Source organism: Falco rusticolus, chromosome 3 (assembly GCF_015220075.1).
Source record: "Falco rusticolus isolate bFalRus1 chromosome 3, bFalRus1.pri, whole genome shotgun sequence".
Taxonomy (NCBI): Eukaryota; Metazoa; Chordata; class Aves; order Falconiformes; family Falconidae; genus Falco; species Falco rusticolus.
In genome coordinates this window covers 108714565-108737676 of record NC_051189.1, presented here as the reverse complement: position 1 = coordinate 108737676, position 23112 = coordinate 108714565, and the positions used below count along the sequence as shown (strand labels likewise).

Here is a 23112-nt window from a genome sequence, read left to right as displayed (position 1 = left end):
CACACAGGAGCTCTCCGCTTGCGCGGGAGGGCTTGGCCATGCCACCCCAGGGTGGGTCCTCGCCACGCCGCCTGCGGATGCTCCTGCTGGCTCCGCGTGCCACTGGGAGGTTTTTCTCTGCTCCCCTTTTGCCTTTCGATTCACAGACAAGTGGGTGAGGGAGAAAGGAACGGGTTTGCTTTCCACCTCCCCTCGCAGTGCCCCTCTGCTTATTAGTTCTCCAAATATTTCGTCCCACAGCCCAGCAGCAAGGATCCCAGGCGGAGGGGAAGGCGGAGGGGGTAGGACAGCGCGTTATCCTCGTGGCATCGCTCCAGGCCAGCCTGCAGGGAGCCAGACAGGGCAGCTGGGGCCCTGCTGCGCTAAATCCCAGTGGTCGGGGCACACATGGCAGCATCCCTCCGGCTCGGCCCTCCTCTCACGCTTCTTGAGGGCCAGACAGCGGCAGAGCACGAGCGTAGCCCTTCTCCCCAGCAGCATCTTTCCCCCAGCCCCAACAACGACTCCACTTTATGCTTTTGGTTTTCTCAGCAGCCAACGGGACAGGGACCATCCTCAGAGCTCTCAGGCATGTGGAGGAAGAAGGGGAGACCTGGTTGTGGGATGCTGGTGAGCAAGGTGGGGGCAATGATGGGACAGAGGAAAAGAAATCCCCCGGGATTTTGTCCCATCAGCTCCCAGCTCCGTTAAGTTATGGGATTGTAGGTACCATGGCCTCTCTGGACCCTCTTCACAGTCTCCAGCTGAACAAAATGCTGGAGAAGTGATGGGGGAGGGCAGCTTTCAAGGGGAAAGGGAGCACAGTCAGAACATTGCGTCCCGCGACAGCCCTGGGCAGCAGCTGAGGAGCTTCTGGAAATCAGTGGTCACTGGAGCTGCTCCAAAATCCATCCAGTGCCCAGGGAGGCCATTGAGCATCCCACAACAAGGGGACCCAGGAGCATCCCACAGCCCCCTCACGTACCGATCGCTCTGGCTGGGCTCTCCCCACATGGAGCGTAACTCCTGGGGACAGTGCCACCCCGTCACCATCTGCCCATCCTCTGCAAGGCACCTGGCTGCGCAGGCTGGCCGCGCTCCATCCCCTCCGGAGGCTCGGCCAAGGCAAGCAGCGTGCCGGGATGCTCAGTGCATGCCTTAAACAAATAAAAATAACTGTGATAGAAGATACCGAATGCGTAACGCTAACCTTGGCTTAAACACCTCCTGTCTGCAATGCTCCGCAGCCGGCAGGAGCCCATCTGATGAAAGCAGGCATCGCATGGGTCCCCGGCCAGCACCGGGAGCAGACATGTCCCTGCTGGCCCAGGACACCGAGGGGCTCAGGGCTCTGGCTTCAGCAGTAAATAAAGCAAGCAAACAAAAGCAAATAAAAAAAAAAAACCCAACAATGATCGATTTTTTTAAACTTTAAATATTTTTTTTCTTTAAAATCTGTTTTTCTCTGGGGCTGTGTCTCTGTAAAGAGCTGCGCTCTCCCTGCAGCATCTGGGTTACTTCCTCAGTCCTGGCCGTGGGGCAAGGGAGAAGCAGGGTCAGTTAGAGAAGGGGGATGGCTGGCTGCTCCCCTCCGTGCATCACCGGCACGTATGGATTTCCACCACCCGATGGCAGGGTTTGCACTTGACGGAGCAGCACCAGTGGAATTTGCAGCTGCACCTTTCCACAACCTCCACTTCGTCCGTATGAAAGCCTCGGCCGCAGCACATCAGCTCGCAGCCATCGATAGCCTTGGAGGTCTTGTTGCACTGCCGGCCGCTGGTGCCCAGCACCCCGTTCTTGAGGTCGTGGTCACAGAAGTCAGGACTGGAGTCCAGGTAGACGAGGTCCTCGTCCGTGTGTGGCTTGAACTGGGAGTTTTTGGGCACCAACACTTTGGTGGATCCGATCTCGCTCTGCTCGACCTCTGTGGCACCGTCGAATTTCTCCTTCAGGACGTTGCCCACTTTGCGGAAGGGGGGCATGGCTTTCCAGCACGTCTTGAACTCGCACGAGCCCGACACGCCGTGACACTTGCACTCCACCCGCATGTTGTTCAGGATCGCCTGGAGGGACAGAGACAAGAAACCAGACGGGACGGTCAGCGCGGGACGGACACGGCAAGGAGGGTGCGACGTATGGGGGCTGGGAGGGTGGTGCAGGAAGCGCTGCTGCTGCTGTACATCAGCCCACGGGATGCAACGAAGCCCAAACGGCTCAAGCGCCGGCTGCGGAGCCCAGCTGGGATGCTGCACAGCCGCGCCGGCTGCCCAGGTTGCCCCCTCACCATTACCTTCCTCCCTGCCTCGTTGTTGTGGAGGTTCATTAATGCCCTGTTGGAAGAGGCCCCTTTGCTCCTCTCGCGGACGTCGACGAAGGACTGGGAGAAGGCCACGCCGTAGGCGATGTTATCGGAGCAGCCCGACCACTGGAAGCCTAAGGCAGCAAGCACAGATGAGATGGACAAGCCACCCCGCATTGCTTATCCCCTGCAGCCGTGCCCCTCCTAAAATGCAGCTGACCTGCCCCCCCTTCTGTCTTTGGGCTGTCTGGGGCACCGGGGACACACACCGACCTTCCCTCCCCCATGGGTGATGCTCCAAAATTGAGGGCACTCCTGGGGACTAACAGGAGGGTTTTTTGAGTTTGGTTATTTTTTTTATTTTGTTTTTTCCTCCTTTCAGGGTGGCTCCAGAGAATGGGCATTTCCATGCTTGGCTATTTTGCATCCCCGCTCAGTCTCCCCCCCCTGCTCTTTGCATGCTCACCCTGCGGGCTGCCCCCCTGCACCGTGCGGTCGCATCCACACTTGTCCAGCTCGCCGCTGCTGCAGGCTCGGGTCACTGCGAAGGCCACCCCTGCCGAAGAGATGGCATAGACGAATGCTGCCTCCCGTGTCCCTGCAACAGTACAAACGATGGTGGGAAACGTGGCAGCAAGTCCAAGGCATGCAAAGGGGGCTTTCTGGGGGGTGTGTGGGGGTGCAGCCAGGTGGCCAAAGCCCCTTGGTGGGCTGTTGTGTGTGTCTCTGCTCCTCTTCCCTCCTAACGCTGGTGTTGCACCTTGAAAAGCTGGTCTGAAAACTGGCTCTTGGCAAAACACGCTATGCGGAGCTATGGAGTCAAACCCTTTGCTCTATCTCTTCCTCCCAGAATGGGGTACCCCACGTGGGATGCTCCATCCTCCCTGCTCCCAGGGATGCTTTTTGCTTAGTGCCAAGCCTGGACCAGTCTCAGCAGAGACACCTCGGTGCTGGGAGATCATTTGCAGCAGCGAGAGCCCTGTCTTGCAATAGTGAAGGAGCCAGGAACTGCCCCACGAGGTTAAAAACGTGGATGTGATGGGCAGATGATAACCTGGCAACGTGGCGATGGCTGTATTGCCAACGTGGGGAGAGCTCTCCAGAGTTTATGTGGAGAGACTGTCCTGCCTGGTGCTTGCAATGCACCTCTGCCGTGAAATCCCTCCTGCATCCAAACTAGTTGCCTGCTTTCCATGTCCAGGAACATCCCCTGCAGCTGCAGCTCCTTGCCACCCTCTCACACAGGGTCCTGTGGTTTCCAGCACCTCCCAAACCACCCTGCGAAGCCCTATGCCGCTCCCAAAGCGCCTTGCAAAACCTCGCCGGTCCCCAGGGTGCAGCCCCTTCCCAGCTCTTCCATCTACCTCTGTGGTGCCGCACGGTTAGGAAACACTTGGTTGGGAAGTCAGGGAGCATCCCTGGGGATAAACACACAGGGCGGCGTAGCCAGGGATCAGCTCCCACAACACCCTAGTCCTCACCATCCTCCAAGGCTGGTGGAGGACACGGCCCCTCCATCGCCAAGCAAGGAGGGCTGGCGTTTGGGGTAGCCCCATGCTTGGGGTAGAGGAGGGGATGGCTTGTAAGCAGATGTCACCCTGGCTCGCCGGTCGGACAGAGGGCAGCTCCTTTGGTGGTCGCAGCCCAGCCTTTGGTGGCCCAGCTGTAATCTGGGCGGCAGCGGCTGGGGAGGACCCAGCCAGCGCGGGGACTGAACCGCCTCCAAGTTAATCGAGGTTAATAGTAGGATCGTGTTGGTCGGTTTGTGCTGTGGCTGCCTAAAAAGAGACGACTTTTAGTTTCTGGTATTTCTGGTATTTCCAGTCCCTGAACCTTCACAAGGAGAGATCTTCACCCCTGTGTGGAGGGGAGGAAAGTCAAACAAGGAGCCGGGGGGTGGCTTCGGTCTATGGGTCCTGGGATGGGAGGCGAGAGGGTACATCACAGGCGGCACCTAAGGGGAGCCAAGGGCTGCTTTGGTGGTCTCCAGGGCTTGCGGAGGGGCTTTCCCCTTCGTCTCCTCACCCCGCTGCTCTGGGTCCTTGCTTGGTTTCATCACAGCCCCGTGCCTCCAGGACGCCTGCGTGCAGCTGGGATCAGATGGGCTGGGGGCTGCCCTGGCCAGAACTCCCCCCCCGAAGGTGGGCAGCTGGGTGGTGGTGGGCGATGATGATGATGTCCTCGGAGGGTCCATCCATAAAAAAATGTGTTTTACTCCCATCGGGCGGCAGAGGGCTGTCCTCCCAAGGGCTCCTCTGGCAGCGCTCATCGCTTCGGCTGCCCGGAGAAGAGACCAAACAAATGCGAACGCAGCCACGGCTTTGTGGAGAGCGGCTCCTGGGCTTGGTGGGGAAGAGATTAGACCGCAGCGTGACTTTAGGGCCCTCACCCGAGCTTGGAATTGTCCTTGTAAAAGGTCCGGGCTCTCCAGATGCCCTGGGCTGGTGCCTCCATGCAACGGGCACCCTCTGGGTGCAAAAAAGGTTTGGGAGAGGGAGCACCCAGCAGCTGAGGAATTCCAAGGGTCTGGATACGCTGCCCCTTGTACTGTGAAAAGAGCCCTGCTGAACGCCCAGGGAAGGCTGGTCAGCCCCAGGATCCAACACCAGGCCATTCCCTTCTCCCTGCAGCTGCCGGCTCAGGGGCAGGCGAGCCAGACCCCCGTGCAGCCCACCGGGCTGCTGTGGCAGCCAGTCCCCCACGTAGCACCCTAGGCACACATCCTCATGGCTCACCTTGTGTTACCACCTTGCCGAAGACGGGCAGGGTGTCCAGCGTGGAGCAGTTCCAGCGGCGGTTGCGGAACTGGTACTGGCACTCCTCGATGGCCAGCTGGGCTCCGCGCCTCACTGAGTCCATCACCTCCAGGTTCCTCTTGCACATCTGCACCTGGCGCTGGATCAAGCCCTTCAGCTTCTCACAGGTCTCCTCCTCGGAGATGCTCCCCACTGAAGACAGCTTGGCCAGGTACCTGCCACGACAGCCAGCACGACCGGTTAGGAGGCAAGGAGGGCTCGGGGGAGCACAAACCCGTGTTCAGCTGGGACACCCTGCACTGCAGAAGGCAAGGAGACCTACCCTCTCATCTCCTCCACAGCTGAGACCTGGTGCCCATCTGGGGTCACCTTCAATGTGCCACTGCGGTGGCTCCTCAGGATGCATTTTTGGCTGGCAGAGAGCAAACCCAAGCAAAACAACCTTCCCTCTGCAGCCTGGTCCCCCGTCTCTCAGGGAGCCCAGCTGCTGGCTCCCCTTTGCCTCTGTTGCCTGCAAGGAAGATATTTTCGGCGTTGTCTGAATGTGCCCGGTCAGGTCTCCTGAGTACCGGCACATCCAAGTGCTACTAGGAAAAGCCAGAGGCCTCTGAAGTCAGCCAAAACAAGCAGGACAGGGGCTCAGCTGCCAGCTCCAGCTGCCACACTGCTCCCGCAGCGTGGCTGTGCTCATCACCGACAAACATCACCCTCCAAACCACTTCCCTCCTGGAGCCTGCTCTTAGCTCCCCCGGCCCCCAGCAGGCAGGGATGGCCTCCGGGAGCTGCCAGGTTTCCCATCACCTGGGATTCGAGCAGGGCTTGAGGTGGGCAGGACAGAATCAGGAGCCTGCCGTGGGTAAGATCGCACGTGCTGGGCATCTCCTCCACCAGCACAGCTCGTGGACGTGGCCATGAGGTGACCTGGAAAGGACTGGTCCTGTGTGGGGGTGACCAGGTGCTCTGCTTTCCGTGGCCCATCCTCAGCAGAAGGAGTTACAGAGCTGCTCTTGGGCTTTAGAGGCAGGAGGGAGCTTACTCCTTTGGGGCAAGCGCCTTGCAAGCTCCTGGCATCTCCTCACCGAGTGCTGGGGCACAACGGTCCATGCTGCCCACCCCAGTAACCCACCCCACCACCCCCTGCACGTGCCCAAGCTCACCCATCTCCCAGGTCCATCCTCCCGCTCCAGCCTCTGGATCCCAGAGGGGGCTTAAGGCAGCCCCGGTCAGATTGTCCAAGGGCTCATCAGGCCGTTGGATAATCCAAGATCTACAGCTGCCTGTGCCAGCACGCGCGTAGCTGAGCCACCCTCCTTCCCGTGGCTGCTGGCACCTGCTTTAAGTGACACTGCCACCGCTGGAGCCCCATCCTGCCATGCGGAAGGGAGGTCCCCTACGTGGGACAGGCAAAATGCACGTTTGCACGTGCCGAGCTTTAACGTCCTTGGGAATCACCGGCGTCAGCTCACGCTGCTCCCTCAGCTGCACCAAGAGATGTGGGTCCCGAGCGAAGGCTTTTTGGAAACCTCACTCCTTGACTCTGCATTTCCCAGCCCTACAGAGCTTGTGGGTTTTTTGTTTGCTTGTTTTTTTGCCTCCTCCTCCCAAGTTGCGACATCCTGCTAAGGATTTTTCCTTTGAAGCCCTGCTTGCCTCCGAGAAGTGACTGTGCAAAAGTGGCTCCTGCTCCCTGCCTGTTCCCATGTGTCCCAGGAGCCAGATCTGCTGACTCCAGCCACAAAATCAAGTTGTCACAGCCTCTTCCTCTCATTAGCCCTGCCAGTCTGCCCCAGGAGGAGAGAACAGGATTTTCTCTTCTGTGCATCAGCAGAATTATTCACCAGCTTGGTTTCACGCTTACAACTGGGGGCCGTGGGAGACGGTGAGAAAGCCGGCTTGGCTTGCAGCGTCCGTGGGGAGTCTGCATGGCGAGCCGTCAAAAGCATTCAGCTTTCCTTGTGCGCGGAGATCACTTGATGCAATGCCTCTCGGACAGCGGGAAGTGGCAGGCTGCCCTGCTTTCAGAGCCAAGTCCTCTTCTAGCCTTTGTACCAGCTAAACATCCCTGCCCAAGGCTTTCTGCTCCTCTGAGGGCATGGCTGCGCGGCTCCCTGCTGCAGATGGCTGGCTTGGAACCCTCACCGTGGCAAAACCCAGGGTTGCCACCTTCCTGCTGGCCCCCCACACCGTGCAAGAAGCATCCCCGGCCCCATGCTGCGGTCCCAGACATGGGATGCAACAACTGCCCTTCCCACATCTTGCTGCAGTCGGCTGAGCCAGGATAAAGGCAGCAATCCGCCCTTGGGAGCTTCGAGGATGTTTGATGCTGAGCGAGCCTGGAGTGGCTGTGACAGGTCTGTCCCCTTCCAGGTCCAGCCATCGTTTCAGCTTGGGCACGGGGAAACAGACACACAGCAAAGCGGTGAGATTCGCCGCAAGACACCGTGGGTCAGTCGATCAGATTTAAGCCTGGAAGCCAAGAAAACCAGATTATGCCTCTGGAACTCACCTCTTGTGCCCGTTTGGCTTTCACCCCCATCCTGCAACTTCAGCAGCATTTATCATAGCAGGGAAGCAGCTCCTGCGCAGCAGCGGGGCTGGTCGTGCAATGAGTCAGTGCCTGACCCGAGTGCAGGCACCTTGGCAGGAGGGAACCGTGCCATGGGTGTAACAGCCCCATTAATATCAGCTCCACTCAGGATGGGGGCATCATCTCCTTTTCTAATATATTTCCCAGCTCAGTGGGATTCTCCAGGCAATGGGGAGCTATAAATTCAAAGCACACATGAAGAAAAGCGTGACAGGAGCCTTTCAAGCCTTTCCAAGTAGATGCGCCTGATAAGATGCCTCCCCAACAAGCATTTAATGCTGTTTGGAATGATAAAATGAAGGCCAAGGATGCTTCAAAGATAGGTACAGCTCTCCAAAAATGGGTCTGGTAATTTGTTTTGCAGGGCAGGCAAATAAGATGAAGCTATCCAGAACAGTGCTCTGGCCTCAATCCTCCGTGACAGGTCCTCTGTGTGCCATCATCCCTCCTCGACCCATGCCACGTCTGCCCCTCCCTAGGGATGGAGGCAACTGTGCCCAAAATGCCATGGCTCCATCAGGCTACCAGTCTCCTACACCCCATGAGTACTATCGCTGTTTAAAAAAAACAACCGAGACCCCCGGTGGTTTCACAGTAGGAGGAGGCTCCCATCCTGGTCCCTGGTCCAGGAGGGATCCAGGGGTTGAGTCTAGGATGTAAGGAAGGACCTTTGCTGGAGGACCTCATCTCTGAGGCTTTCACATGGCATCTCTCCCCAACACATCCAGCGGCACTGGGCAGGAATGTCTCACCCCCTTCCCCTCTCCGGAGCAGCTGAAGGGTGAGATAAGAGCTGTGAAACCTGCTCTGCCCTCACCAGCACTCAAAGATCTCACCAGCATTCAAATATGCTTCTACCCCACAACTCACAGAGGGCTGTGGAGCCCAAGCAAGGCACCAAATCCATCCGCAGCATCCCACAGTCACCATGGAAACGCGGCTCTAACACTTCGCCTGGTCCATAAGGAGGATCTTGCTTCCAGGCTTCATTTTCCTGGACTGAGGTGGGAGAAACCACAGACAGAGCCTTCACCTACCTGCACATACAGCAAGGCAGGCGCAATGGGGGGAACCCAACCACTCCTGCCCACTCAAGGACTCGGTGCAGATCTCCATCCTGATATGACATCTTGGTGGTTGTGCAGAGCTCCAGATCATGGCTTAAGTCTCACATACAGCCTCAAAACAGTGGGAAAAAACCCCAACCCAAATCACGGCACATTTTCTTCCTTTTCTAAGACTGGGCAAAGAATCTTTCAAGGGGTGAGCTGCTGCCCAAGCCGTTTGTTCAGGTTTTGTTTTCTTGCTTCACCATGGCATTTACATTTCTTTTCTCCCACCTTCACATCCAGCAGAGTCACTCACAGAACAAGCTCCATTTTAATAAAAGTCACTGCTTTAACACCAAACTGACGGACAGCCCTTCCTTTTTTTTTTTCCCCCATCCACAGCATATAGATCAAGACTGAAGCCCCGTAATTTAAGCAGCTGCAATTGATCCACCCTGCAAGATGGCAAATAAGGAAACCTCAAATCCAGGGAGCTTGGAAAAGGCCGGGGGGGACACACAGACAACATGGAGGGGTGGGGTGGGGTGGGGAGGAGGAAGCCCTGCTTAAATTAAAATGATGATAATTGTTTCAGAAGGAAGAATAATTGGTGGAATGACAAGAAAACCATCGGAAGAACCACAGCGGTTGGCAGATAGAGCCAGAAGGAGAGGGGAGGAGATTCCCTGCCATGGGAAGGTGTGGAAATTTGAGTCATTGACAAATTCTCAATAGAGGCGGGCCAGGGAAGACGTAGCAGATGTCTTGGAGAAAGCAGAAATCTCTGGTGTTTCTTCTATTGAAACAAATGAGTTTCAAGTGTGAGAACTCTTCGTATTATTTCATTTTGGGAATATTTTCCTGAAGCAGCTAACAGACAGCAGCATCACTGATCCATCACTTAGAGATGCTGAGAAGCCAGACAAGCTCAGAAGCTTCACCTCGTTCAGCAGATGCTCAGCCTGCCTGGGATACCTGCCCGGCCAAGGCCACAAGAAGCTTGTTCCAAGTTTTAAATTGCAAAGATGCTTCAGCTCTGCTCCTCTCCGAGAGGCAGCCTCTGCAAACATCCTCCCTGCTTGTGGAGGAGCCAAGCCAGCCTGGATCAGTGGCGCATCTTGTGGCTGGCTGCATAGTCAGCCAGCGACTCCGGGTTGTATTTAGGATTGAGGCTGCCCTGTGCAGACAGGTTTCTTCTGAGGAAGGAGAAAAGGCTTGTTTAGGATGGAAAAAACAGAAGAGCATGAAGATAGATGGATGGATGCATGCAGAGGTACTGACCAGGCACCGCAAGGAGCCGTCCCACAGCTATGGAGAAGGGGATCATCTCTTCCTTGTTTCTTTCCCCTTCCAAGCAGAGAGAGAAGGCACGGAGAGATGTCGCAGGGCTGGCAGGTCAAAGGATACTCTAGGTGGCCACAGATCCCCCTCTGTGCTTTCTTGTGGTGTCCTGCAGTGGGCTTAGTGCCACTCTGCCTGTGCCAGCAGGGCCAGGCTTGCTGGTACCACCCACGTCCTCGGCACGGTTCAGCAGGTCTGCCAACTCCGGCACGTTCCTGTCGGGATCTGCTGGAGAACCTGCACCCTGCAAGGTTGCTCTTCTCCAGCTGATGGCTCTGCAGCAGGTCTTTTCCCTCCCAGAGATCAGGCATCCCCCTCCTAGGATGAGATATCTTGCCTTTCCATCCCTTGAAAGCGTAAAGCATCATTTCCGAAGCCATCATCTGAGAGCCCGTTTCCTTCCCTGGAAGAAAAGCAGCTCTCGGGCTCAGTCCTGCCCATCGCAGTTACTGCAAGTGTCATCTCTTGGCTGAAACGGCTCTTTTCACACCCTCAGCTCCACCTCCGACCAACAAATGCTGAAACAGTCTCGCAGGAGGAGGCACTGCCATGATCAGCACGACCTGCCCGCAGACCTGAGCACGCAGCTCCACTGCCCAAGCTCAAATCCTGTCCCCCCTGCACCTCAGACCCTGCACCTAACACCACATGCGCCTAGAAAACACCCGCCCACCCATGCACCACGCATCGCTGGTGGCCTGCCTCCCCCATCACAGGGCTCGGGGGGGAAGCGAGGTGGCCTGGCTGCTGGTCCCAAGATGCCCTTTCTGAGCATCCCGGGGCAACATCTCCACTTGGTGATGGGGAAGACCAAGGTAGAAGCTGGGGAGAGGCTGGGAGCAGCATCCACTTTGGAAATCTGCTTTGGATGTGTAGGAAATACCCTTTACCGCATCTTCCTTCAGAAGTCGATAGAAGCTGCTCCCGGGCTCGCATACAACAGCAATGCCTTGTTGCAAGAGGAGGCAAGCGCAGGCCACGGGGCTGAGCTCCGTGGGAATTCCCCTCGTGCAGTGCTTCAGGTTAGATCTGGTTGGAGCAAACCTGAGGAGTTTTTAGTTTCGATTCGAATTTGCAAATCCGTGGTGAGAGCAGCCTTCTGCAGGATTAGTTTGATCTCGCCCAACTTGCAACAGACCCCAGGCTGCTCTCCATCGGCCAAGATACTCAATTAATTCCCCCCCCTCCCCAGTAATTTAGTGAAAGCACAATACTGGCTCCAGTTCTGCTGAGCCAGGCAGATCCTGCACGCCACCTTCCCAGCTGCAAACTGCAACAGCCCATGGCAGCAGCTCCTGGGGAGCCTGGGAGGTGCTGTCAGGGGTCCCCCACAGGCATGGGGGAGCAGACACCCTGGGGCTGCAGCCAAACAAAGGTTACCTGCACTTTGTACCCAGAGCAGAGCCCGCTGTTCAGGCAGCCTTGGATGACTGAGATTTTTGTGGATTTGCAAATCTTTCAAGCTTTAAGGCAAAAAAAGTTACCAAGTATTGTAAGAGTCGGCATCGATGCACTTGTAAGGAAACACGGAAGAACCTCCTGGAAACTGTTAACCTCAGGATTGCTCAGTAATTTCATCATTTTAAGAAAGCCCAAAGAAATGGCTGTAATGCATTTCTCTCCACCTGCAAGGGTGAATTGATGGAGAGGACAGGAGCTCTCAGCAGAGTAACGTGTTTTTGGTTTTTTTTTTGCTTCAATGCAAAAGTCCAATTCTGACTCATGAAGTCACAGCAAACCATGGCAAAAAAGGAATCTGCTTCTTGCTGTTGCTCATGCTTGGAGCTGGTCCAGTTCTGCACAATCTGGGGTGCAGAGTGGTTTTATCTCGCTCACGTCCATCCTCCCTAGAACAAGGCTCTGCTGCTAAAGCCTGGGGTGTCATTTTATTTAAGGTTTCCTTAGGAAAAGATAGAGATGCCCATCACTGCTGGCGAGCCAGAGAGCACAGGTCTCTCCTATACCCTGGCAAACGCAGCCCTGAAGATTTCCCACCAGATAGGGCCAGTGCCCAGAGACAAGCCAAACTGGTCAGAAGTCCAGCACCAAGACCAGCAGAGGTTTCTTGCCTCTGCAGGATGCAACCCTTAAAGCCAGCTCATTTTCATTGCTGAGCTAAAATGAGCTGTTTTTGTCAAGCTAAGACTTAAAAGGAAATAAAAATTCAATTATATTTCTGCTGGAGGCTGCTGGTTTTGTTCTCCCTCCCCACAGCCTGGGGGAATGGGTGTCCCTGGTTGCAGGCACCAACCTGATGGAGCCGGCAGGATGCCCAGAGCGATGCAAAGAGACCTGGGCACCCCAGAAGTGGAGAACTGCTTGTCTAACCCACAGTGACCCTCAAAGTGAGGAAATTATCCATCAAACCCGACCACTGCAAGCCACCATCCCAGCTGCCAGAGGAGACAGGACTGGGGAACTTTCCTGGTGTATCAAAACCAGGAGAGAACCTTGCATCAAAACAGGGAGAGGGCAGGGAGGAGAGCGGGGCTCGGCGGCAGCAGCTCTGCCCTGGAGCTAGTTGCACCTGCTGCATCAGCGTGGCAGCGGCACGGCATCCAGCAGGAAAATGCTGGACCGGTTCCTCACCAGGTGGAAAACGGGAGAGTCACGACGACGAGGCGAAAAATCTTGTGCAAAATTAAACCAAGCCAGGCTCAAGGTGAAGTGAGCTCTCCCTGCTCTTCCCAAGCCGGGGAGATTCACCTTAAAACAAAAATAAATCAAATCCAGTTTAAAACCAGAGGGATGCAAGCGCAGGACCCAGGCACGCTTCTTCCCAAGTCCTCTACATTGCACAATGACCCAAGGCAGCACAAAATGACCGTTCAAGCTGCTCTTGCAACATCCCTGCGGCAAAGCTGGCAGGGACGAGCACGGAGAAGCGGGCCCTGCATTTGCAAAGCACCTTGTGATACTCAGATGAAAGGGGTCCGGAGAAATCCAAACTCCTTTTATCCCTTCCTCTCCAGCCCTCAAAAGTGGTTACTATTAGAGAGCAGCTGCTTAGCCAGGTTTGTTTGGACACTTGCAAGGTCTTCAAGCTTTCCCAGTGTGCTCAAATTCAGTTTTTTTTTTTAAAGGGTTTAAAAGCCCATCTGTGCTCCTAGCCCTTTAAGCCAAGTCTCAAGCCCAGAGGGAAGTTTTAAACCCCTGTAAATAGGGGGTAGACTGAGCTGCTGGTGGCACACCCTGCTCGGCAGCAGCATAACCGCATCTCAGACTATCCAGCATCCATATGGAGACCCTCCTCCAAAGCCACTTGTAGCTGCAAGAAAAACGGAGGGAGGCTGTAATGATTCTCAGATAGCTTGATAACCAGGGGTCTCACCCAGAAAGGACCCCTGCCCGGTTGTATCCGATGCTTTCTGGGCAAGGGGTTTGACTCTCATCACTCAAACCACCCAAACAGCTTTGGAGCACGGCAGCCCCAGTGCCACGTGGGGTTAGGGGATGCTTACATCCACACCCCACTTTGCACATTTTCTAGTTCACTTCTTCAGGTGGACTTCCCTCTCTTCAAAACAGATAAAGAAACAAATAAATAACTAAACGGCTGCTGGCCCCTTACCTCCCACTGAAACTGGAGCCTGGTGCTCCCACGCCAGCTTCAGAGAGGTGCTCATAGGGCTAAACCCCCCCCCCCCCCCCCAAAACACCTCCCAGCATCGGGGCGGTTTTGGACCACACTGAGATGACACGCTTCCAAACTCCACCACATCACTGCACGTGCAGGTTCAAGAGCCAAATCAAATCTGTGAAACGCGAGTTGCTTTGGGCAGTAACTCAGCCCCTTCCCCTGCGTAATGCACATCCCGGGGCTCCTCCAGAGACAAAGCAGAAGCCGGAGGGACATTGCTGGGCACAACCAGCTAGATGTAAAAGGCACTAACGACAGCCCTTTATTTAATTTTACAATTCTGTGCCTGAAGAGGCAGGAGGAAAAGCCTTAAAACTCTTTGAGCCTCCAAAGGCAGGAAGAAAAGCCAGCCTGAAGGTTTTCACAAGAAGCGGGAACAGAGCATCTCTTCAGATTGAAGAACAGAGGTTTTCTGGATAGGCAGTAAGCCAAGCAGCAACTCCCTAAACTCAAGACACTGAGAAAACACACCTGAGGTTTGCTTCCTAACCAGAGGGAAAGTAGCTTGGTCTGTTTAATGAAAAGATTCAGCAAAGTCCCTTCCAGCTCTATGCCTGCTAAGGCAGAGCAATCCCCCTGAGAGATACCTGCACCATCTCCCTTTTATATGGGATGGGGTGGCTCAGAGGACACCATCTGCATGGCCAAACCGAGCCCTTCCCCACCAAGCCAGGCTTAACAGGAAACCTTCAGCTCAAGTGTTGCAAGCAGCGTCTTTCCAAAGCGCTGGGGGAATGCGAGTCCGGACAGGTTGAAAGCAGCTTTAAGGGAAGGGAGGAAAAAAAAAAAAAAAAAAAAAAAAAGTCACCACTGAGCTTAATCACTAATCCAGCAGGTTTCTGGAAAAGCAAACTTCACCGTGCACATGCCGATGCGTGGAAACACGCGGCGGCGAGGCTGGATCTGGCCCCGCTGCGCTGGGCACAGGCTGGCAGCGCCCGAGCACTATGATAAGGCAGAGCACGCCGGAGCCCACACGCGTGAGGCTTCACGAAGACATACGAGGCACACTCATTCCTCGAATATCTGATAACTCCTGGGATCCTTCTAACTCTGTTTATTGCCTCCGGCAGCCTTTGTTTCTGATGTGAGAAGATAAACAATGGGAATTGTCTTAATCCTAAAGGCAAAGGATAAAAAGCACGGAGCGGCGGACGATCCTTTTATCACAATACATTTACAACATCAAAAAAGTTGACCCCCTTCCTTTCAAAGGCACTGAAATGGATCTGCTTTTCCTCCCCTGTTGGCAGGAATGAGCCCGCTGCTCTCCGGCCGCCGAGCCCCCCGCGCCCACCCCTCGCTTGGCCAGCACGGACGGCTGCACACAGCCCTCCCCGTCTGTTCCCCAGCTTCCCAAATGCGATCCCAGCTGTGCGCGGCGCCGGGGACCTGGGGGGTCCCACCTCTGCACATCCATGTCGACCTCGCTCACAAAACCCCCTTTGCCAGATAGTTCCCCATGCCCGTCCCAGGGCAGCCAAGGCTGCTCCTCTCCAGGGACCTGCCAGGTCCTGCAAAGCTTCCTCAGCAGGATGTTCTCCCTGCAGGAAAAACGCTCCCACAGTTCCCGATATACCTTCGCCAGAAGCATGACAGCTTAAAAGACCACCTTGAGAGCTGCTATGATCCACCCACCACTTGTTGGAGATGCGTGGCGCGCAAGTGGCTCCATCTGGCACAGGAGGAGGGGAAGAGGACTAAGTGCTAACGCATCCCAGGCAGCTACAGATGGGCGAGCACCTTTTCCCATGGGCAGGCCACTTGGAGAATGCTGCTGACCTGGCACTTTCCCCGGGGCGTAGGGAGCATCCTCTCAAACCCACCCACACCCCACAGCCTCCAGCCAGCCAAATCTCAAGGCAGGAGAGACGGGAGCCAGACACGGGATGAGGACACCAGGGATGCGCTCGTGGGACCATGCCCACCTGAGCACAGGTGGCAGGAGAGGCACAAGCCACTTGGGATCTTTCATCCCAACAGCCCCAGGGACCCCCCGCTGGGTCAGGCTGTAGCTAACCCACCGATGGGGAGGTGATGCGGAGGCGGCCCACGTTCCCAGCCCCACAGCGGGGACTAATTTGTTCACGGCAGCCAGCAACGTCGGGAGCAGGGGAAGCACCATCTCCCACCAGAGCAGATTAATTAGGAGGACCCTGTGCCTTCGTTCAAAGTTAGGTGGGAAAGTGCTGTCGTGCTCCATCCCCTCTGCCCTTGGGGGCGGGGGGGGGGGTCTCCCCAGAAGACAGTCCCACCGCCTTGGCAAACACGCAGGAATTTTCCAGAATGATTTCCGCCCCTGTTTACCTTACACATTATTTCAGTGTTTGTTCAGCGGGTTCCCAATGTCACCGGTCTTCCCTGCAGCATCCAACAGCACCCCCCCCCCCCCCCGCTGTGGCCGGGAGCGGAGGGCCGAGGTGTGGGCAGCCCCCCGGGGCTGGCACCCTTGGCCACCCCCAGCCCTGCTCAACCCTCCCCTGGACCGCTGGCCCCCGCACGGCACCTCGCCAGCCCCCGACCCCTGCGCTGACCCCACGCCCCGACCCCCGGCGTGGTCCAGCTTCCTGGCTGAAGGATAAAAACGGGACGGGGGCTCGGGAAGCAGCCCCAGGCCCACCAGCCTCCGTGACACAGGGGACGCGAGCGGCTGGGGAGGGTCGGCACCCCCGCAGCTCAACTGCCCGGGCTGCGACCCCCGCCCCCAGAGCTGGGGGGGCGCAGGGGGCGCGGCGCGATGGGGACGGAGCCCGGTGTCCCGCCGGGTACCCGGCAGCATCGCTACAGCGCGGGGAGAGGGGGGGTGGGGGGGTGTCGCACCCCGACCCCGGCAGCACCTGCTCCGCCTTCCCGAGGGGGGGATCAACAAGTGGCGAGTCCCCCCCCGCTTCCCCTCGCCCCGCGGCTACTCACAGCCAGTTGCTGGCGTTGGCCGAGAAGGTGGCGAGGATGATGAGCAGCAAGGAGCGCAGGCAGTACTCCGGGCTCATCCTGGAGCGCCGGCGCGGGGCGGGGGGAGGGCGGCCGGCGGCGGCAGCCCCCCGCCCGGCCGGGGCAGCCGCCGCCGCGGGTGGGCACCGGGCAGGAGCGGGGCGGCGGGCGCTGCCCGCTGGATGCGCCCGCGGCGGCCGCCGAGCCCGACTGTCAGCTCGGCCGGCCCATCCCGGGATGGAGCGGCGGGCCGGGGGCGGGCCGGGGGCGGGGGCAGCCCCGGGGGCCGCCCCAGCCCCGCCGCCGCCTGGGCGGGACCCGCCGGGGACACCCCCGGGGGCGGGACGGCGGCGGGGAGGGCACCGGGGGGGGGTCCTGCCGGCGCCCGCTGCCCCGCTGCGCCCCCCCCCCCCGCCCCCCCCCCCCCCCCCCCCCCCCGGGGGTGCGGGGGGGTCGGGGGTCGCTCCTCCTGGAGGTGCGGGGAGGGATGGGGGTGTCTCGAAGTGTGTGTGTGTGGGGGTCTCCCCTCGCGGTTGGGGCTTTTAGGAGAATTTCCGCGTGGCTGTGGGAAAGCGGAGCCCTTGGATGGGGTCTGGCGCTGGGGGTGCCCACACTGCGGGGGGTGGGGGGGGTGGGGGCAGCCTTGGCATCTCCGGGACTGCCTTCCCCTTCACCACCACCTTCCATCCGGAGGGGTATCCCAAATCCCGTTTTCTAAGGCTTCACTATAAATGCCTAGTTTTGGCACTTGGAAATTCACTGGTGAGGAGAGGGGTCTGGGGGCTTCCATCAGGAGGGAACAGCAGTGGAGTTGGCAGCAGGGGTAGGATGCGAAGCCCCTCGGGAGTAGCTGGCCGCAGGGATGAGGATGCAAAGCCCTTCGGGAGCAGCCGCAGGGATGAGGATGCGAAGCCCCTTGGTAGCAGCTGGCTGCAGGGATGAGGATGTGAAGCCCCTCGGTAGCAGCCAGCCGCAGGACCCTGGCCATGGGCTCCGGGCTGTGCCTGTCGGTGGTGATGCCTGGTCAAGGATCCAGGATCAAATCCACCTGTGGAGTTCTCCAGGAAGGTCAGCCCTTGGGAATCCCTGAAGCCCTGGAGGTCAGGAGATGTGGTGGGGATCCCGACCTCCTCCCTCACCCACCATGCCTCCGTCTATCCCCAGCAGTCCGTGCGGGTGCAAATGACTTAATTTAAAGCCGGGAGCAACACGAGATGGCTGCTTGGTGTGAAATCTAAGATCCCAGGCAGCCAACAACCGCGCACCAAATCTCCTCCTGACAATGTTGTTAGTTAGGTCCATTACTAAAACCTCTTGCTACCATCTCTAAAATCTTGCCAAGCTGGTTTGGAGCTATTCAAAATTCCCTTTGTCTTTTCAATTCCATTTTCCTGCTCTCAGTGGAGCTGGGACGCACTTATTCAAAGCACGGCAACTTGCACTGGGCTGCACACATGCCTGTCTAAGTGTATTACACCTACTTTAAAATCGCTGCATTAGTTCCCTGTCAAAGCGAGGATTTAATTTCAAAGTGCTTTGACTTATATTCCAGCTCCTGACAGGCAGCAGCCCACCCTCACCTAGTCATTCATCTGGCTTTCACGTCCCTGCTGATTATCCCGGTTGAAAGTGGGATGCTGGCTGAATCGGAGGTTGTTGCTGTGAGCCCCAACCGGGTAATTCAGTGCAACTGGAGCTGATTAATCTGGCTCATCGTTGGAGACAAAGCTGTGGCCTTCCTCTGGCTTCTAATCGCTCTGGGTGTTGAGTGAAGTCGTCAGGAAGGCAAGAGCTAATTGGAAGACTAAGGGGAATGCGAGGTTAGAAGCAAAGCCACGTGGGTCCCTGGGAATATCATACTTTCGCTCTGCTGTGTTATTCCCCCGCCAGGAGGAACACCGGAAAGTTCAGCCGGAGGGATGGGCACGGACCCAGATTTCTGCAGGGGTCCCCAGGGCACGCTGGCTGGTGCGGGTACCTGCAGCCTGAGGAGCATCCCTGGCTGTGATGCTCCTGGTGCCAGGGCTGGCAGCGCTGCCGGCAGGCTCAGGGCACCCTGCGGCTCTGGTCGGGGGAGCTGTGATGGCAGGGTGGTTTGGCGAGTGTCTGCCGTGAGCTGGAAGACCTCCATGAGATGCCGCAGTTTGATTTCCCAGGGCCTTTCACATGGATCCCTGGGTGATGCGTGATGCTCCTCTGCCCGGTGATATCCCCTCCCAGCGCCTGGCTCCAGGCTCATGTCGCTGGCCCTGTGTTAAGGGCAGGTTGGCTGGGTCAAGGAGATCTTTGGGAATGCAGATCCCCCAGCACTCTGCTCCTCACCCTGCAAGCAGTGGTGGAGGTTTCCAGCCACTTGGCCGCAGCACCCCTCGAGATGTTTCCCTCCAGGTCTGCTCCACCTTCCCTTTCACTTCCCACCTCCTGCCTGCAACCATGACACCTCTCCTGGCCTGGCTGAGGAGCTGTAGAGTATGTCCACCTGCTTCTGCAGCAGGTTCAAGCCACTGTCTCCAGCGTAGCAGGTAGAGCAGAGGGGAACATCCCGACTTACCCAGCAGGAAGGGAGGTACACGCGGAGGACAAGGGTACCTGGCCACTTCCAGCAGTCACAGCATGGGGTCTGGTTTGGGAGGGCGTTCACAGCGTGATGGGTGGGAGCCCCGCGCTGGAGGGAAGGCAGATGCAGGCACATCTGGAGTGAGTCACCCTGGAGGGAGGTGCAGTGGGAGCTGTCTGCAGAGACGATAACGACGCGGCAGGGCAGGAGGGGTGTTTATTTTACAGCCTGGGCGGTGGAGGAGATGATGAGTGTGAGCGGACACAATATGGAAATGGACACTCGCCAGGAGAGGGGGGTCCCTTGGTCTTGTCAAAGGTGCCTATGGAGCACCACTCGGTCATTGCCATCGCCCTAGGCGCTTCCTGAGCGAGGTTCTTTTGGCCCCTCATTCGTAAGATGCCAGGTTGCTTTGAAGACTTCAAAGCCCAGCTGATGTGGAAGAGAGGAAAGGCCAGATCCAGGAGGGTGTTTCAAGTAGGTACCAGATCTCCTGGCCTTGTGCATGCCACCCTCTCGGGACAGCAGCCAGGGGCGAAGAGTCCTTGTCACCCCTGGCTGGGGGCTCAGCGCCTGCTGGTGACCCCAGCTTCGCAGCGCAGCGCTTTTTATTACCGCCCATACGTTGCTTTAATAAACATCAAAACCCCATTAGATAAGAAGGCTCCCTTTGATGTGTAAATATCCCAGAGGATGGGAAGTGGGATAAAATGCACCTGAGGAGTGTTTCATAGGCTTGCCCAGGTGCTCCTCTATTCAAAGGCTGCAGAGAAATCTCCATCACTGTGTCATAGGCGAGGAAAAGGTCCCAGCGGTGGTGGCAGGAAGGGGGTTCCCACCTCTGAGGCCAAGGGGAAAGCACAGAGCTCGCAGAGGATTTAAGCGATGTAAATACAACTACACTGAAGAATAAGCGCAGGCAGGTAGCACTCTGACTCGGTTCCTGGATCTGACCAGTGCTATTTATTAGTCATTGAGGCTGCGGGAGATATTTTACAGGTTCTTTTCGACTTCCTGATGCCCCTGGGGCTTAGCAAATGGGATCAAAAGTGGGGTAGTCTCCAGTGGGGATGGCGATCTCAGCCGTGTGACGGGGAGAAGAGCTGTGAGAAAGAGGGAGGCAAAACTCACGGGTGAATCTGAGGCTGTGGGGGTTGAGGCTGAATAGAAATAAATTCTGTTTTGAACTTAATGGAACATAAATATCAGACACTTAGCAACAGTACATGTATTAATCCTGTCCTGGAGAAAGGAGAAGCTGTTCTGGGAGCCTCCATACCAGAAAACACAGGACAATTGTACTCCTTTATAGAAACCTGTGGTTTTTCTGATGAAATTTATTTCAAACTATCCAAACATTTCAGAGCGGCGCTGATGACTGCTCAGAGAAGGTGCTGTATAGGAGCACAGTCCACAAACAGAAGCAGCTTTGCAAAGATGAAAATTGCTCCGACAAAAGAACTGTGTCCAGTCCATTATAAACGGAAAGCGAGCGGTTGCTCTAACCCATGCTCACCTGGTCGGCTAAACACGGCACGAAGGGCACTAGAGAATCCAGATGGTCCTTTTTCAGCTGCAACAGGATTAGCGCCGCGTGGATTGCTGAGCATTTCAGGATGCGTGCGTGGCAATGGGGATGTGCATTTATTCGTGTGAAGCTTTAGAAAGCGCCAGGCACAGCGGTTCTGCCCTAACAAATCTGCCGTGCCATCACCTGAAACCTGGTGCCAAGGCTGGAAAAATTCACGCCTCTCAGTTTATTGTCAAGTTGGGCACTGGAAAAAAAAAAAAAGCAGAGTGACTTTAAGTCACAGTGGGATTTAAGGTTTTTGCTTTTGGATGTTGTTGCTGAACACCGGGAAAGTTTATCTGGGAAAAAGGAGTGCCTGTGGTGAATTTGTGGGTGCCGTCCATGCGGGAACTGAAGAGCACCCCTGAATACGGTGAACGCTTTCAAACTGTACCATTGCAGAAAGAACCAAGTTTTCCACCAGCCAAATATATCCTCTCGCACAGGGCTGTGAATGAATTGTCCCTTGGCTTGTACTGTCTGCAGAGGAGATTGTATCACGATTCCAGGCTCCAGGGTTTAAAATATATCACAACTGACTTCATGGCTCACCCGGGTGCCGTCCAACCCAAACAGATTGTAGCACTGCTGCAACAAATCTTGATCCAGGTGCTGGACAAGTGGTCATAACCGGCGGGGCACGTGCAGCGAGCCAGCGTTGGAGTGACAGCCAGCGACTGCAACCTTTGCCCTACTCACCCTGCAAACGAGACTGCAGGCTGGTTGGATACATAACACCCCCATCGACTCCTCTTCCATGCTTATTATACCCCCAGGCATTCAGGAGCATGGAGGCTTCATCCCCTGTTGCAGGAGCTGGTGGGGAGCCACGCTCAGCTGAGCGGGCTGGGAGGAGGGATGGTGGCCACCAAGATGGCAAAGGTGGCCACCAGGCTGGTGATGGTCAGGAAAGGACTTGGCATGGATGAACCCTTCTGACCACTCGTGGCTTGCGGTGGCGTTGTCTTCATGCTGCCGATCAGACCTCCTCCTGCACCCGGTGGTGTTACCAAAGCCAAGGTGCTCAGCTCAGCTTGAGGGACGTCCTCATCTCTCTTCCTGCGTGTGACCATTTCCGAAGGAGCTTGTGGGGATGCGCCTTGGTCCAGCTCTCTCGGCACTACCCAACCTGTTAATGCTCTTACTGGTGTGGTTTTGGCCCAGCCAACTTGCAGCCTGCCAGGCAGTGGCTAAGCAAAGTTCAAGGGACGTCTTGTCCCAAGGCATGGGGTTGGGATAGACGAGGCAGCTTTGTTTTAGGCTTAGCTACGTGGTCTGTAGCAGGTCACTACCATTTAACCTTCTATGACACCTTTGCCTGACCTGTTTTGCTCAGTTGTACAGGCAGAGCCCTTTGGGGATAGAAACCCAGGGTCGGAAGGAACAGAAGGAAATTGAGGAAAAGCGAGATGATGATTGGGATATTAAGTCTACTGATGGTGACAAAAACGCTGCTGGACAAAATCCTTTAAATCTCAGGTGGCAAGAAAAACGACACACTAGAGCCTGGAAAGAGCCTGCAGGTTCCTCCTGGGACAAGGGAAGAGATGAATGGAGAAGTCCAGGACCAAAGTCCTCTGCTGCATCTTGCCCAAGGTGCCTGCCTTCTCCATGCATAAATCCACCCCCCACTCCCTTGTCTTCAGCCAAGAGGCTGCAGAGCTGCCTTGGCAAAGCCCTTTGAAGGCCACATGGAGTATTTTTTCAGTCTGGAGTTTTTTCTGTCTTATGGCAGAGCGTGGCTACGTTTGGAGGACATCAACCTGTCTTCCCCTTCCCCGAGTGGGGAATGTTTTCAATAAGGACAGCATTTCCACTCCATGCCCATCTTCAGGAAGTCCCAAAGTTTGTGCTGAACCATCTCTTCTACTGGCCTGATGCCAACCATCTGCATCCACAAAGCGGAGGGAGCAGGAACCTGGGGTGTGAGCAGCATCTTCTGGAGAGCTCCTCTTTTGCTCAGCGGGGCCTCTTGGGTGCACATGGAGCAAAGTGTCGGCTGTGGCTTTACGAATTCATCCTGCTGGTGGCCAATGAAGGCACTTGGATAGGGCATTGTCTCCTGCTTGGGAGGGTGATGTGGGACTGGGCTTTGGGAGATGACTGAGGGATGGGTTCCTGCACTCAGACCAGCTTTGACCGACTTTATCAAAATGCCATCAATAGGTGACTCTGATTCCTTCTCCAAATCCTTGTTTCTCCTGAAATGCACCAGGAATGAAGCTCACACAGCAGCGCTGGGCTGTCTGGGGCTCTTCAATTTAATTTTCTGTTGTAGTGGGAAACTTTGTATTTAAAGTAATGTTCTTTTCAGAAATGAGGAGGAAATGTAAGAGACAGTAAAATCACCTCAGCTGTCCAGCGCATTCCTAGGTAAATATGGTAGAAAAACGATGAAAA

The 23112-nt window shown here is 56.4% G+C and overlaps 1 protein-coding gene across 1 annotated transcript; it reads right to left on the bottom strand.

Moving 5' to 3' along the window:
- Positions 1–1403: 1403 nt before the first annotated feature.
- Positions 1404–16801, bottom strand: WNT4 (Wnt family member 4). Its single transcript, XM_037380368.1, has 5 exons — positions 16568–16801; positions 5017–5252; positions 2748–2879; positions 2273–2415; positions 1404–2045 (listed from the first exon to the last, which is right to left on the bottom strand). Exons 1-5 carry the CDS (start codon positions 16642–16644, stop codon positions 1578–1580), a joined length of 1056 nt encoding a protein of 351 aa, XP_037236265.1. The 5' UTR covers positions 16645–16801; the 3' UTR covers positions 1404–1577.
- Between the last annotated feature and the right edge of the window lie 6311 nt (positions 16802–23112).